Below are 15641 nucleotides of genomic sequence, written 5' to 3'. Positions count from 1 at the left end.
TCTCGTTTGGAGACCTACGCTCAGGTCATTTTGTTATCACGAGGATTTCATGAAGACCGTGACGAATGAGCGGTGGTCGCTTTCCTACACTTAAAGATTTCATTGTCGTGAATCGTCCATGTAAGTAATCGTGAATTAATAAAGCCTGGCTTTCTATGCAGCACAGCTTCACTCATTTATGCCCTTAGTGAAATGCCTCAAGCCATGTGATTCTATCCATGTGCTTGCCGAAGCCCCAGAATGCGTTTACATGACGCGCGACGAAAGACTAGGCTAACGACGACGGAGGCAGAACGATGCTATGATAAGGTGGTTAAAGATGCCGTAACATTTCAGTTAACGTAAAACTTGACTGTAGAAATCCATGTCAAGTTGGCTCAACAGTTACGGTGTCCATTTTTCTGCCTTATCTGAGCATCGTTCTGCCTCCGTCGTCGTTGGCCTTGCTTTTCGTTTACAAGTAAAAAGACGATCAAATTCCCCGCCAAAATCACGTCCCAGTGACGTCACAAGCAACGTCACGTGATTGTTGTGCCTCACAGTTCGCAGGGGGCGCTGGGAAACTAAAGCCTCGCTCAGAGTCGACACGCAGGCTTCTATGGGAGTTACGCTACCATTTGTTCTTCTACCATGGAGCTGATACACAGGCAGAAATTTTAAAATATTACTAACCCTTTCTTTTCAGCAATGCAATGAAAAATATAACTGTGCCTGCATTCTTTAAACACATCTTTGTACGAATGAAACGCCACCGCGTTTGCAGGCGTATCTTGGGCAGGCAGGTAGCAGACGGCCCGCTTGAGCCGCATCTGCAACCTCCTTGCTTCAGACGCGTCGGTGGCTATCATATGCATACAAAAGTGTGTTTAAAAACGCAAATACAATTTTATTATCCGTTGCATTGCTAATAGAAAAGGGCTACTAGTATTTTAAATTTCCGCCTCCGTATTAGTACTATGGCCTCACCCATCTACCACAGCGGGGGAGAGGGGCAGTGCGGTCGCTTTGCGATCAACTAACGCCGGACCGGCGATTGTTTGGGCCCACTTCGCAACGCGGCGTGCCAGCACAGTTTTCCAACAGTTTTCCAACTGTCTCTATCTAAGAATGTTGCTGCAGGTGCCAATGCTCCCGATAACAGCAGCAGATCAAGCAGTCCAAACATGTGACTAGGATGGAGGATATGGGACGTGCAAGTTGTTATACAAAGCAACAAAACCCTAGCTCACCATAAGGTGTCTCGCCATTCTTCGTCCGTGCATTCAGGTCAGCACCTGCCTGTACCAGCATTTCCAGTACATCAGGCTGCAACACGAAATGGAATGAGGCTGTAAGCAACAGCCCAACCACACAGCATACCACAGAGGGCTAAAAAAATAATGAGAACCTAAAGAGTTGCAACAGGCAGACAGGCAGTTGGCTGGCAAGTCAACGACAGGACCAACATGGTTTTCACATTAGTCGCAAAGTTCTGCTGCCTTTACACCTTGGAAAGCTTGCGCCCACCATCCATCATTCAGTGTTGTTTATCAGACACATAAGCGTGCACTGAATCAACAGAGTGCAGAAGGTGGCTTGTGTGAAAATGAAAATAAATAAACTGCAAAACACATATACTAACCAGCAGCAGAAGTTTCTAGGAGTGTTCTCAGAAAAAAAAAAAGAAAAAGGGATAGTTTATTGTAGATCTGCCTTAAGGCCAGTCGCTTGGTACTGTTACCACTGGATAGAGGATGCACGTCCCCTCATGCCTTGACACACTTCAGGCGACTGGATTAAGTGACTGCGGTGAAATAATTTTCTCCTGTGAAGTCACATCCAATAAACTTTTGCTGCCAATAGTACCGGTGCCAAACACCGGAGTGTGCGAGGGTTAGAACATTTTATAATGACATCAAATTCTCTGCTATGCTAATCCCATTTGCTAAAGGCAGTTTTGTGAGCAAGTTGTGTAAAAAAGCGTTAATTATGCATATGATAGCTATAGTCTCGTCCCCTCACCACTCACTGTCTTATGTCACTGCAGCAGTTCCTAAACACTAAAAATTCTTTCTTTTTAAACTAGCCATCTGAGGCAGTATTTTAGTACCTAACTTAATAATATTTTGCCCAATTATATATCTTGGAGGACGATGCTCGATCAATCCATATGCCACCCACACTCTGATTAAAATGCATGTTACGGCAGTTTTCTACATGCCCAGTAATTTTATACAAAGGCATCAGGAGCCATAGCTAGGCTACATCACATTACACAGCATTTTGTGAGAAGAAAATGAACTCAGCAGGATTGTGAGCCTGGTGGGCAGCTTGAGGCTGCCCCAACTGCACACTCAGCACAAGATGAGGCACGAGGAAGAAGACATTACTGCATTTCATCAGCATCAGCGCAGTGGGAGCTTTAAATACAGCCACCAGCAAGCTGAAAAGTGACAGTCATGCTGACCGCAGCTGCACGTCAAGTTTGAGTGGTTGCTTTTCTAGCATGCAACTGAAACACTGCGGGCAGTTATGATACGTCACAGAAGTGGGGTCTGAGTTCATTTTGACCACCTGGAGTTGCACTGAAATCTCACTCAGTACACAGATGTTTTTGCACTTTGTCTCCAAGGAAACTCAGACATTGTGACCAAGGCCGAATCCATTAACTTGGACTCAGCCACTGAATGCCTCTGAGGCTTGGATCCGAAATGATACGCAGTGACCGCGGCTTGTCTAATACAGTTTTCACTGTCAATACGAAAACCAAACTACTCTCACTCTAGCACGTGGAGAAGAGCGTCTTGGTGCGCTGTGAATCAGAAGCCCTCGGCACTTAGGATGAAGCAGGTGTCATGGAAGTGCCCCATTTCAACCAGGCGGTATGTTGCACATTTTCAGACCACTCGCATTTTAAAACAATTTTCACGAGCTCATCCATCACTTTATTTGCATAAAAGGATGTGTGATTAGTAAGTTCTGTCATGCAGGCACCGTACATGAAGGATTGCATATGTGCACCTCGTAATCGCTAGAACTGCATGATCAGTAGCACTGGTAAAGAATACAAGTATTCTCACCACTGCAGATAATCATCGCTGTGCTGCAGCTTAAAAAGCCACCCCACTTCATAAGCTCCTGTGAGATGGGGACTGAACATTGCCTTGCATTATGCCTTTTTAAGAAGCAGAGAGTCATGCACCACTCACATGGCCCCAGCAGGCGGCTGCATGGATTGGCTGCCACTGGTCGTTGTCGCACACGTCAGTGGACACGTGCTGGTCTAGTAAAAACTCTACCACAGACACATATCCGTTGGCTGCTGCGATGTGCAACTGGAAACAAAAAACCAGGATGTGATGATCGAGTCATGCTATTTCTCCTGGAACAGATGCAAATGTACACATCGGCAGCAAATCAGCAGCGAGGCAAACTTACAGGTGTGGCACCTTGCTCGTCCCTGAATTCCAAGTCGCTGCCTGTCTCGCTCAGACTCTTGAGGTCGTTCAGCATCATCACCTCATTGGCTGCCCTGGTCTCGTCAATCATCTCCTGGGTGATGCCTGGGGCAAAGCAAGAGCACCTTATTAGCCAGGATGACAGGGTAAATAGGAAGAAATTATTCGAAAAATCGCACCAGGAAAATATCCATGTGCAATGTGACACTTGCCATTTGCAATGATGCTCATAAAGTATCATCTCTCTTCTATACATAAACGTATGACAACATTCAAGATTAAAAAAAAATGTTCATTTTCGGGCTACTCTTGCTTGAAGTTGCCATCAGAAAAAAGGGCATAAAAGTTGAACAACTGGTGGCCGACGTTCAACATAGCACACTCACACAGCAGGGCTATATTATCCAGTCACAACCTTGGTTCGGTCGACCCCTGTGCTAGTTACTGACACATTGTCAGCAATGCTTGCTTTCTTGAAACAGTTGAAGCTCTCGTGAATCCTGTGATTAAATTTTTGGAAGCCTCGCTTCTGCCACAGCGCTGCTTGTATGGCTCATCTTTCACCAAACGTCTAGGTCCTTTCTCATCCTCTAGTCAGTGTCAGTGTGCTTCACTGCGTCCTCTACTTCGCTTGAACTTCAGTACAGAACACGTCAGCAATCAGCACTGGAAAGAGCCTTGGAAAGAGCTGTGCCGCTGTTGTCTTAATAGCGCATTTAGACACCAGTTTAAGCATGGTGCGTTTTAATTTCAAGTGGATAAAAATTCGCCTGGTAGGTATAGAGAGTGGTTATTTTGTCGCGTATGCATGTGCACTGGCAGGAGCTGCTTCAACGGCTCCGCAAGCATTTGTGCACACTGGTATTTGCAGCTCGATGCACTGCAGTGTGATCACTCATGACCCTGGCCAGTTGCATAGTTTCATCCATATAGCCACAGTATGCAATGCACAGTTGCTTTTCAGCATCACTATTTTGGAGCCCACCTAGTTTTCTTGTGTTGTTTTTCCCTGTCTTAATTTCGCTGCTAGCTCCACATTTTAGACGAGGTGCAACATGCTAGTGGTTGAGGTACTGGCCTGATGGCAGCCAATAATAGAAGGTGTAAAGCAGGTGCATATTGTTCACATAACTGCAAGCAACGCCGCTGTTGTTGCTTCAGCTTTCTTGGCATTGTAGTGACCTTCCTTGTTGCCATGAAACTGCACTTGATTAAAGACAGCTGCATTACACCAGTCATGCCAGTCAACCTGTGTGAAGTCGGCATAGTTTTGTGGCTTCCTGCATGGCTACCAAAGCAGGACAAAGACGGAACGGCTTTTCCCACAAGGATAATGAAATTGGACGGCTTAAAGTGTTTTCAGCATACTGTCATAATCTGTAACTTTGAAACGCATACCTCCATCGCAACAAAATAACTACCTACATTATCCATTTTCTAAAGAACATTCTGTGAATAGCGACTGCACTGAGAAAAGTTTTATTTGCACATTAGTTTTTATGCATGGCCTATATAACATCACAAATACGCATTAATGTGCATAACATTCTGGCACAGATGAAGAGTCGAGGAAAACAGTGCGTGGGTGGCACCTTACCACAACTACATGGCCAAGACAGCTTCATTAGCACTTCACGAAAAAGTCAACTGAATGTGTAGAGAATTGGTAAGCTTGAGCAACACTGACGTATACTGGCTGAAAAAAAGCTGTCTCATCTATTTCATCATTCAAGTATGTGTTGATATGAGTCAATAAGTTTATTACATTCGGTCAAGCAAATATGCTCCACCCCAAAGTTAATCAATGAACAAAGGTGGCTCCACTTTTGATTGCAAAGCCAAGTCGTTAGTATCATAATTTGAACAAAAACCCCCGTAAAAGTTTGAGAAATCAGTGCAGAATGCAAAGCTATAAATGGGACGGTGCACTTACATGTGATACACTGCATTTGGCATAATTAAACGTTTGTAGTCATGATAAAAAAACATACATACAAAATGTATTTCTGAAATGCACCTGCTTCCCATACACATTTATGATATCCTCACAGATAAAGGAGCTGCATTATTATTATTATTATTATTATTATTATTATTATTATTATTATTATTATTATTATTATTATTATTATTATTATTATTATTTTATTATTATTATTATTTTTTTTTTTTTTTCAAATGAAGCGTAACCATCTTTACCCAACATCGTGGAGCAGTTTCATTTTTTGACTGAGCCAACAAAATGGGCCTAGTTCTCAGAGCGCTAAGGGCATCTCCTGATGATTTCCCATATTATCAGATGTCTATAGTCTTCAAATATGCACTTAGTTTTGATGGTTAGGTGAAGGTTTACAGTCTAAGGAACCTGGCAAATTGATGCCAGCTAAAGAAAACTTCTCAAGCCGTGAAATAAAAACAACAAAGGCTTACCTCTCTTGGCCATCTCCGACTCGATGTAGTCTAGCGTCGGCTCATCCTCGCAAATGTCGTATGGCATATTGCCGTCGGCATTGACAGCTAGCAGGTCGGCACCCCTGGAAGAGGCAGACAGGTTAGGATATTAAGGCACAACAAGTGTCTCACTCTGAGTCACTCCAGATTAATTCCAACCACGTGGACTGCCGCGACTTCGGGCGCAGCAGCCAAATGCTGGAGCTTATGAACACCTGCAATCAAGTTTCATAGGATGCTGGGCACCAATAAAAAAATGATATAAATTCAGTACATTGAGAGTAGTGTCTGATCAGTGAAATAACGATGTCATACTACAGTAGCCGTACAGTCCAGCACAAGGTTTGTGGGGATCGACTTGCACCGTCCCCTTTAAAGTCGCCTTTCCCGCGAAGGCTACTGTCTGATGGCGCCAGCGTCGTAGCAGCACGAGCGCCACTGGCGGCTTCATGGCTGGGAACGCAGAAAAAAAAGGGAGGATGGGCGAGGGGGAGACTCCCGGCATCGGCATCGGGAACTGGACGCGCGCACGCATCGCAGTATCGCCGCGATCTCCGCTCCCGCCAGCTCGTTACTTGCTGGCGAATCCGACGACCTCAACTCTTTGGCGTATTTTACTGCTATTATTATTATACAGCAAAAAATGCCTGTTTGGCGCCAGAGCACGTTTTATTCGTTCCCAAGGGCACGGCCCGTCGCGGTCGGCGTGAACTCGGTAGCGTGCGCGATCACGGAATGGGGTCGGCAGTTTAAAACCGTCAGCCGCGAATATGCGAAGAAATGCACTTCTTTCCATATTTGAACCCCACAGATTGCGTACTGGTCAGCATGAAATCTTCCAATCATGCAATATGTCAAGGGTGGCGTCCGCCGCGGGGTTTTTATTCAGCCCTTGAGCACCCGCCTGACGGTGCAGCAACAGCGCGTATTGCAGCACCCACTTATCGCAGAGCTAAATATTTAAGGGAAAAACAAACAATGTTACCACGCAAGCTGACGGAAGGATATCCCACGTACCGTTGGTGACAGCTTGTGGGAGCCACGGCGAGAGAAGGGATAGTCACTCCAGACAAGGTGTTTATAAATAACTGAGATATTTACAAACACGGCGCTTCGTTCTACCGATCACCCAAAGAACACTGGTTGCGACCTGTGTCACAAAGGTGAACTGCGATTCGCGCTACACACGGTAAAGTAACTGTAATTCGACGTGGTCCTGGCCGCCTACATCTTTGTATGCAGGTGCACATGTGCCAAATATCGCTCGCCCCTATTTCTGTCGGTAGACGCTTATCTCGGCATTTTAAAATAAGGTTCCCAACAGAGATGGTAGCCAGCGTACTACGAGCGTATTGCGGAGCTGTGAGGACAAAAGTGAATCCCCCCGGCCAGCCCCTTGATCCGTTTTGTCGGTAGTTATTTGGTCCGCCGTGTGGATGTCTCCACCCGGTCGACACCACTGTCATAGAGTTCCTACAGGAAATATACCGAGATAACAAAGTAGAAATTACATGGGAAGGGATAAGAAGTACGGAAAATGTCAAAGTATGCAAAGGATTAAGAGAAGGCTGTCCTCTATCACCGCTGCTGTTCATGCTTTATATGATAAACCTGGAACGGAGGATACAAGAAAGTAATCTGGTTTTAACCTGTCATATAGATAAGGTGGAAAGGCGGTAGAGCAGCGCCTCCCCGGTTTGATGTATGCAGACGATATTGTGCTGCTAGCTGAGAGTGTGGAAGAATTGCAAACTTTAAGTATTGCGGAGACGAAGGGGACGCTCTAGGCTTCAGTTTTAGTGCAGTTAAGTCAGGTCTGATGATTTTCAGTGGCTCAACTGATCAGGGTCTTAAAATACAAGGCCAAGAAATACCCATAGTAGCAGAATATAAATATCTGGGGGTATCGGTAAACGAAGGATTGTCATACATTGGAAACCATGAGCAATCCTTAAGGCCGAAGGGCGAAAAAATGCCGGGATAATGAAGCGTAGGGCATTGTGGGGATACAACAGGTATGAAGCTTTGAGAGGTATTTGGAAAGGAATTATGGTGCCCGGAATTACTTTCGGAATGTGGTTTTGTGCCGAAAATCAGAGGTACAGTCGACATTAGAAATAAATCGGAGAGCCGTTGGACGATTAGCACTAGGTGCCCACGGCAAAACCACAAATGAAGCAGTACAGGGAGATATGGGCTGGGCATCTTTCGAAGTACGGGAAGCTCAGAGTAAAATATTATATGAGGAACGCCTGAGGACATTGGGCAGTAACAGATGGGCAGCTAAGGTATTTAAATACCTGTACTTAAAAAGCGTTGATTCACAATGGAGGAACTAACTAGTAAGTATGCTAGTCACAAGGACGGAGAAATAAAGAGCATTAAGCAACAGGTGAAAAACACAGAAGGTAAAAATTGGATAAATTCGATGGAAAAGAAACAGAGTTTGGATTTATACCGAATGCAGATCAGGAAGGAAGATTTCTTTGATAACTCAAGAGGCAGTGCCCTACTTTTTGAAGCTAGATCAGGGTGCCTTAAAACACGCAGCTACAAAAAGAAAATTAACGATGAAGATGACGCATGTGCTGTATGTGGTAACTCCAGTGAAACAATTGACCATCTTATACTCGAATGTAATGGTATCCATCCGGAAGTTGATGCAGGCACAGTCACTGTTCCTGAAGCTTTGGGGTTTAGAGATGCCTGTGGCCAGGTGAATAAACCGGCGGTGGAAGCTAGCAAAAAAACGGCTGGAAGATTGGTGGCTTAAAAGCAGAGAGGTGACATAATGTTAGTAATGTAGAAACAAAAATGTAATAAATAGAATGATGGTTTAGTTAACCATTCTAAATCAAGAATTAAGATATAGGGAGAAAAATAAGCATGATAGCTACTGCTACCACCCCGTTTCAAAGGGGACGCTCCTATATTCCATCCATCCATCCACTACGTGACCGGTCCGCGGCCCAGTCCATGGTCCGTCCTGCAAAATCAGCACCCACCTGGAGATGAGGTAGCGCACGAGGTGGATGTGGCCGCAGGTGGCGGCCGCGTGCAAAGGCGTCCACTGCTCGCTGTCTTTGGCGTTCACGTTGGCGTCGAAGTCAATGAGAAGCTTCATCATTTCCTCGCTGTCGTCTATGCAGCACTGTGACAACAACGGACACCAGCGTTTACTTCGGGAGAATGTCACTCCGCGATGAATGCGCACGGAGGCATGCAATCCATTTGCAATAGGAAAATTAGCAAACACGCGGGCCTATCAAAACTGGGCCGATGCCCAGCCATAACAGGGTAATACTGCACCCCAAAGACATTCACAGTGTGAATTTAAGGCATTTAAGGCCCGATGTGTTAAAGCGAACATTTTTACAAAGTAATGGAAATTACACGCTTACCTGCAAACGAATCCAGGCACACAATCATGCATCCCACTCTATGATATTTGTATAATGCCAGACACTGCTAGCATAAGCTGAATGCGTATTCATATGTCCCCATATACAGGGCGTCCAAGCTAACTTTAACCAAGGGTTAAAAAATGAAACATTTGAGGTAGGCCAGAGAAACCTGCTGTATACAACTGCTAGCCATCTGGCGCACCACAGGCATTTTTTTTTTTTTATTTTGCAATTAACTAGAGTTGGAGAGCACCTTCTAAAACCTCCATTCCATTTATTTCCGATAAAGAAAGCCTCAGTGATGCGTTTTTCCAAGCTATAAAAGAAAGCTCGCGAAATACAAAAAAAAAAATATCACGTGACTGGCGCATTCGTGCGCCACGATTGTGCTGCTCTCAACCTGGCTTTCAGTGAACGAAATCAGCTGCGCCCTTGGCTCCACAACCCCGTTTTCGTCCGCTTCAGGCAATCGGCGCACGTGCAAGTCGCAGCGGGCTCACCGCGTTGGCTGCAACCATCGGCAACTTATCAACCTACCGCTGGGACTGGGCTGCCGAGTCACGGCCGCAGATAATTTCGTTCACTCAGACCTCGATTGAGAGCACTACAGTCGTGGCGCACAAATGCGTTAGTCACGCGATATTTTTTTTTTTTTTATTTCGCGGGCTTTCTTCAGAGCTTGGAAGGCTTCTTTATCGGAAATAAATGGAATGGAGGTTTTAGAAGGTGCTCTCGAACTTTGCAAATAACTTTTATTGTCTAAAGGCAATAGTTAGTACATTAGAAACATTATCTTAATTACTAATTAGTTAATTGGGAAAAAAAAGCCTGTGGTGCGCCAGATGGCTGGAAGCTGTAACAAGTGGTTTCTTTGGCCTATCTTAAAGGGATTTTTTTTTTTTTTTGTAACCCTTGGCTAACGTTAACTGGGACGCTCGGTATACCTCACATACATTCACGACTCCCCTACTGGGACCAGTGATGCCTGTCAGTTCAGTAAAGTTACTTAATTTCAACTGCAGAAAAAGCGCAAATGACATACACAATTTCCCAGAGTAAGGTCTAACACTTAAATTGTATAGACTTTCTAATGGTTCCTATTGATTCCAGATTATATATATATATATATTTTGTTAGCTTCATTCACACCAACCACGTAGCAAAATATCAGAGTTCTGCGCTTGACACATTTCTCGGCAGCGCGGCCAAGTGTAGGTTTTTGCTAGTTACATGACAGTGCCGCGGCGACGATGGTTGCTCAGCATGCAGTACGCAAGTGCTTCGCACAAGGCTATACCGTCATACCGCAAATTAGCAGTACCGAGCGTGATTGACTTTTGTGGACAGCTGACTGGAATGCCGGCAGCAGAATCACGAACCACTACGCCCAGTTTTTTAACACCACCGAAAGAAGAGTGAACCCGCTTGCAGATCAGCCCCCAGTGATGCACTATACAGTCTATACTCCATCCCTTCAGCACTACAAAGCCTACGACGATTGGAGAGGCGATGTTCTGCTTGCGTAAGGCCTCATTTCACCCACAGCAATATCCATGATGCAAAATATGTTTTATTTCGCGCGGTGATTCTGCCTCTCCTAGGTCTGAAAAAGAAAGTGGGATCGTCGAAAAAAAAAAAAAATGGTTTCAGTCCCAGAAAACAGATGCCGGCACTAGGCTGAAATTGTCGCCGCGGCCTCGTTTACATACGCTGAACTAAAAGTGGGGATGTGAAAAACTGCGTAACGCCAAGCAAAATGCTATTCCAAAACTTCCGAATGTTCTTTTGAGAGCTTGGTACCTAGACGGCGTCTATTTATACCCGTTCAGAGTGAAAAGTCTCCTCGCCGTAGCAGACGATTTCCGCGACCACGTCAACAGGAATCTACGCGCCGCTGCTGGATTTCAGTCCGATTTTTGCCCGAGTTTTTTGTTTTCCGAGGCTGAAATTTGGTTAAAGGCACCAAGGTTTTTTTTACACACACAACCCCTGCTTGTTCCCAAGCCGTACAAGCGTGCCTTGCGTGGCCTACTCGGCAGCGTGTCCGACTCGAAACCAGAGGCGTGGGTTAGAATCGCGAAATTCAGGTGCGAAAACACTAATCCAGAGGGTCACAGCCTAACAAAATCGCCTAAGCTGTTTTGTACGAGAACAACCACGTGGTTGGGTTTGGTTTGTGGGGTTTAACGTCCCAAAGCGACTCAGGCTATGAGAGACGCCGTAGTGGAGGACTACGGAAATTTCGACCACCTGGGGTTCTTTAACGTGCACTGACTTCGCACAGCACACGGACGCCTTGCTTTTCGCCTCCATCGAAAAGCGGCCGCCGAGGCCGGGATTCGATCCCGAACAACCACGTGGTTTCGCGCGGGTAATTGAAACTAAGTTATAAGGTTATAAGTTAAATTATAAGTAAGGTATAGTTATAACTATAGTTACAAGGTCATTCTAGTGGAAATTAAGAAGAAATGGACATGGGCAGGACATGTAGTGCGAAGAGAGGATAACCGATGGTCGCTGAGGGTAACAAACTGGATTCCAAGGGAAGGAAAGCGCAGCAGGGGGCGGCAGAAAGTTAGGTGGGCGGATGAGATTAAGAAATTCGCAGGGGTCAAGTGGATGCAGCTAGCACAGAACCGGGTTAAGTGGAGAAATATGGGAGAGGCCTTCGCCCTGCAGTGGGTATAATCAGGCTGATGATGATAGTTACAAGGTACAGCGGCTCCAACGCGCGAGTCTCCCCGACAATCTTTGAAGTTCGCCAGACAACAGAGTGATGGAGCTATGACTGATCATGACCCCCCTCTTGTGCTTTCACACTAAAAAACATCGAAGAGGATTGCAACCGGTCGGGTTCGAACCTTGGTCACGGGTTCAGAAGCCGAGCGGCTTAACCGCTGAACCTCCGCCATTTGACGAGGCGGCTCCCAAGTGCCGCCACAAGCCTCCGCGATCAAGCAGGCCTTTCACCACAATGATCGTGGAGCTCACGGTTAAGCATCGGGCATTTTACGTGCGGCTCTCAGGCGGCGCCAAAATTGCAGCTGAAACTACAGCGCACTAGGCCCATAGCCGCAAAGTTTGTGTAATCGCGGTTTTGCACGACACTAGAAATCTAGCCGAAATTCTCAACTTTTTTTTTTTTTTTTTTAAGCGAAGCACCAAACGCGAAATTCAAAGGTCGTGGATTCGAAACCTATCGGCGGCATACGATTGTTTTTCTTTAAAGTTCTATTCAATTACCTCCATTATTACATTATTATTTCGCAAAGATGAACAAAAAAAAAATAAAACGAACGCTCTCTTTGGTGTAAGTGGCTTTTGGCTCCCTTTATATTTATCTCAAAACTAGCCCATCATTTTCCTACCTTTGTTTTTTTAAAGTAAAACCATTCGAGATATGCGGAAATTCTCATTACACATCATATTTTAATCACTTCCATTATACGCGTGACGAAAGTTATGGTGAGCTTGAAATTCCGGCGCGAGGGTATGTGTGTCGTCATGATCCTGTCAACCAATCAGGGAGTATTTACGCCTGATTTTCCGATGAACGGAAAGAGAGAGAGAGAGAGAGACCCGTTAATAAAAAACTGAATTTGAACGGCGTTTAGAATTCGCTGGCAAATGCTACTCTACCGGAGCTTGTAGGTTCACCATGGCGACAGGAGGACGTGTCACTTTTACGGCGCCCTAGACTTTATAAAGAGGGCGAACGAGGCCGTTTGAAATATTCCGGACAGAATTATGACCAGTGGAGAAAGAACATGAGTAAGGATCACAGTACCTGGTGCAGTGCAGTGAGCCCATCTTCATTGGTGGAATCGGGACTTACTCCCAGCATAAGCAAGCGTCGAACTGAAAAGAGAAGAAAATATGGCGCTTTCAATCCCCGTTGGGTGAATGCGGATCGGAGGTCGCAGCACGTCACTTTCGAGCGTAATCGAAAGCGGGCCTTGACGCTGTCGCCCTTACTAAGCTTTAAAAATAAAAGCAAGTTAACTGAATACAAGCACAAATTTTATTGGATAACTTGATTTGAATATGGTATTTTTACTACAGTATGCATGCTTAGACAAAGAAATAATATTTAAAATAATCTTAGCACCCTGCTCTACCACCGGTGCACACAAAAATGGTATCGTCAAGTTGGTCGATCAGCCAACGCTGCGACCGTTTCAGTGGCGTCTCCTGGCGCGGCTGGCAGAAGTATATTGGCAAAGGAAATATAATAAGCCTCAATAAGCACTGAAAATTCCCGCGTAGCATACGATGCTTCAATCCTGCTTGAAAGCATATTGAGTTCAGTTAGTGCCCGTGTGACAGAGGTGTGGACAGTGACCAAGTCAAAGTGAGCCTAGAGGACGCCCCTCAAGGCTGGCCGCCAGCCATGATCGACATGAGCCTTCGGACTCCTCATAAAGGCTGCCATACATGTATGGCAAGCCTTTTACAACCAGAAATCAGCTTCGCCAGGCGTGGGCGATTTCAATATTCTCGCCGCCTGGATGCAAACAGCTCCACCACAAAATCTCATCCTCGGCCCCAAAAATTTGCTGGCACTCGACGCTGTAGGTGCCGACAGCAATCGAGGAAGTCAAACTATCAAACCAGGCTCGATTCGGCAATAGCGACAGCCAGTCACGCACCATTCACCAGAAGCTTCCCTTGATTTACTGTGGCAAGCTTCAGTGCCAGAAAAATCTCCAAGCGCAGTCGTAAACAACGCTGGTCACGCCGAGACCTGGGCGGTTCGATAACAAAATCGCAGAATGTACCGGAATGTAACCTAGATGCTGAACAGTGAGCGATGAGCGTGTGCACAATGGGCCAGAGCGACAGTTTCCCAGAAAAGGACAAGGAAACCCGTGCAGCTCTGCAGAGGCTCGGGTTCTTAAAGAGTTCACAACTGGGCGTAAGCTAATGGACTGAAATTTCAAAACCGCTGTTGCGCCCGTCTCTGGATGTTTACGCTCTGGCGTAGTTTAGTTGTGCGAATGATGTCAGCAACCCTAAGTCAAAAGCGATAAAGCTCAGGGAACGCTCAGGAACTATCCGCACGATCAGAAGGACAAGGAGTTTCCCGCAGATTCCCCACGCCGTGAACGAACAGTCCCCGGAAAGCATGTGGAAACGTGACTATGTTGATTATACAACAATAAATCAGTTGCTTAGTTCAAAGTGGGAGACTTTTACGTTTCTCCACCGACAAGTGGGACAGCTGACGCGGCCACCGCATAGCAACAGGCAGAACCGCGAGCGGATCGGCCATTTCGACGCCGTTCATCGGCCGCGCAACGCTTCCTCCCGCGGACAAGTCTCAACGTGATCCTGCCACGCGCCAAATGTGTGTGCGTGCGTGTGTGTGCAAACGCCGGCCAGCCTGGAGCTCTTGAGAGAGTGCGCCGCCCTCGCCCGTCTGCAGGAGGTGGAGGAGATGAGGTCGGACCACCTGCGATTGAGTCCTCCCATCTTGCCCAGACGTGTTTGGCTCTCCCTTTCCTGTGAGGGTTTACCCTTTCCCTGTGAACTGGAAAACCTACAAAAAGCAGCGGCCGACTCCGCCGAGATAGAGACTACTTTAACGCGCCGTAGAGACGACGCTAGACACCAGCTGTGTGAACGTGTCTGTATTCTCTCCGGGTCAGCTTCTCTGCCCGCTACTTCATGTTTTAGTAAAGGTTGTTTCGTTAGAAGACGCCTCGTCTTTGCCGGCACCTTTGATGCCGTCCGCCGTCCACGGAGCCGCCAGGCCAACGCTACCGAGGGGCGCGCGACCAAAACCTAACAAGACTCATGCAAAACTGCGGCGGCGGCTGTCCTCCACTCTGATTTCGAGTGTGAAGTGTGGCCCACGTCTTGTCTTCACTGTTACTGTGTCCGGGACACTACGCGAAGTTTAGGATCAGATTCCTCGCTGTACGTGTTACGACAGCCTCTTTTACATTCACCGCCAAGGGCTTAGCAGGATTAAGTACGGTAACGTACTCGTACAGTCATGGACATAAGTTTGCGGGATTCTGGAAATGGTTTGGTTTAATTTGTGGGGTTTAACGTCCCAAAGCGACTCAGGCTATGAGAGACGCCGTAGTGGAGGACTCCGCAAATTCCGACCACCTGGTGTTCTTTAACATGCAATGACATCGCACAGCACACGGACGCCATTCCTTGAGAACGGTCGAGTAAAGCAGATCAGTAAAAACACTGAAGCCCAAGTGGACATTCGTGCACCATCCTCTGAAGAACAAAAGAAAAAAACACCTGACTAGCCAGGCAACGCAGACTTTTTCTCCTCATGCATCCCGCAAACTTTCTCCCCTACATTAACACATTCGTTGTACTGGATTGC

General features: G+C 46.3%; 1 protein-coding gene across 7 annotated transcripts in view; it reads right to left on the bottom strand.

The window, feature by feature from the left end:
• MYPT-75D (Myosin phosphatase targeting subunit 75D) overlaps positions 1-15641 on the bottom strand; it is a 218730-nt gene that overhangs the window by 18090 nt on the left and 184999 nt on the right. For all 7 annotated transcript variants that reach the window (XM_084589721.1, XM_084589718.1, XM_084589719.1 and 4 more), the window contains 6 exons: positions 13080-13150; positions 8894-9039; positions 5868-5971; positions 3418-3542; positions 3189-3314; positions 1230-1305 (listed from right to left, as the gene is read on the bottom strand). In XM_084589721.1, the coding sequence (XP_084445847.1) occupies positions 1230-1305; positions 3189-3314; positions 3418-3542; positions 5868-5971; positions 8894-9039; positions 13080-13150 (648 nt within the window). The remainder of the gene's footprint in view (positions 1-1229; positions 1306-3188; positions 3315-3417; positions 3543-5867; positions 5972-8893; positions 9040-13079; positions 13151-15641) is intronic.

Source organism: Amblyomma maculatum, chromosome 1 (assembly GCF_055883805.1).
Source record: "Amblyomma maculatum isolate TAMU_Amacu chromosome 1, ASM5588380v1, whole genome shotgun sequence".
NCBI classification, from domain to species: domain Eukaryota; kingdom Metazoa; phylum Arthropoda; class Arachnida; order Ixodida; family Ixodidae; genus Amblyomma; species Amblyomma maculatum.
Note: the sequence above shows the minus strand (reverse complement) of the source record. Positions and strands in the feature narration are given on the sequence as shown.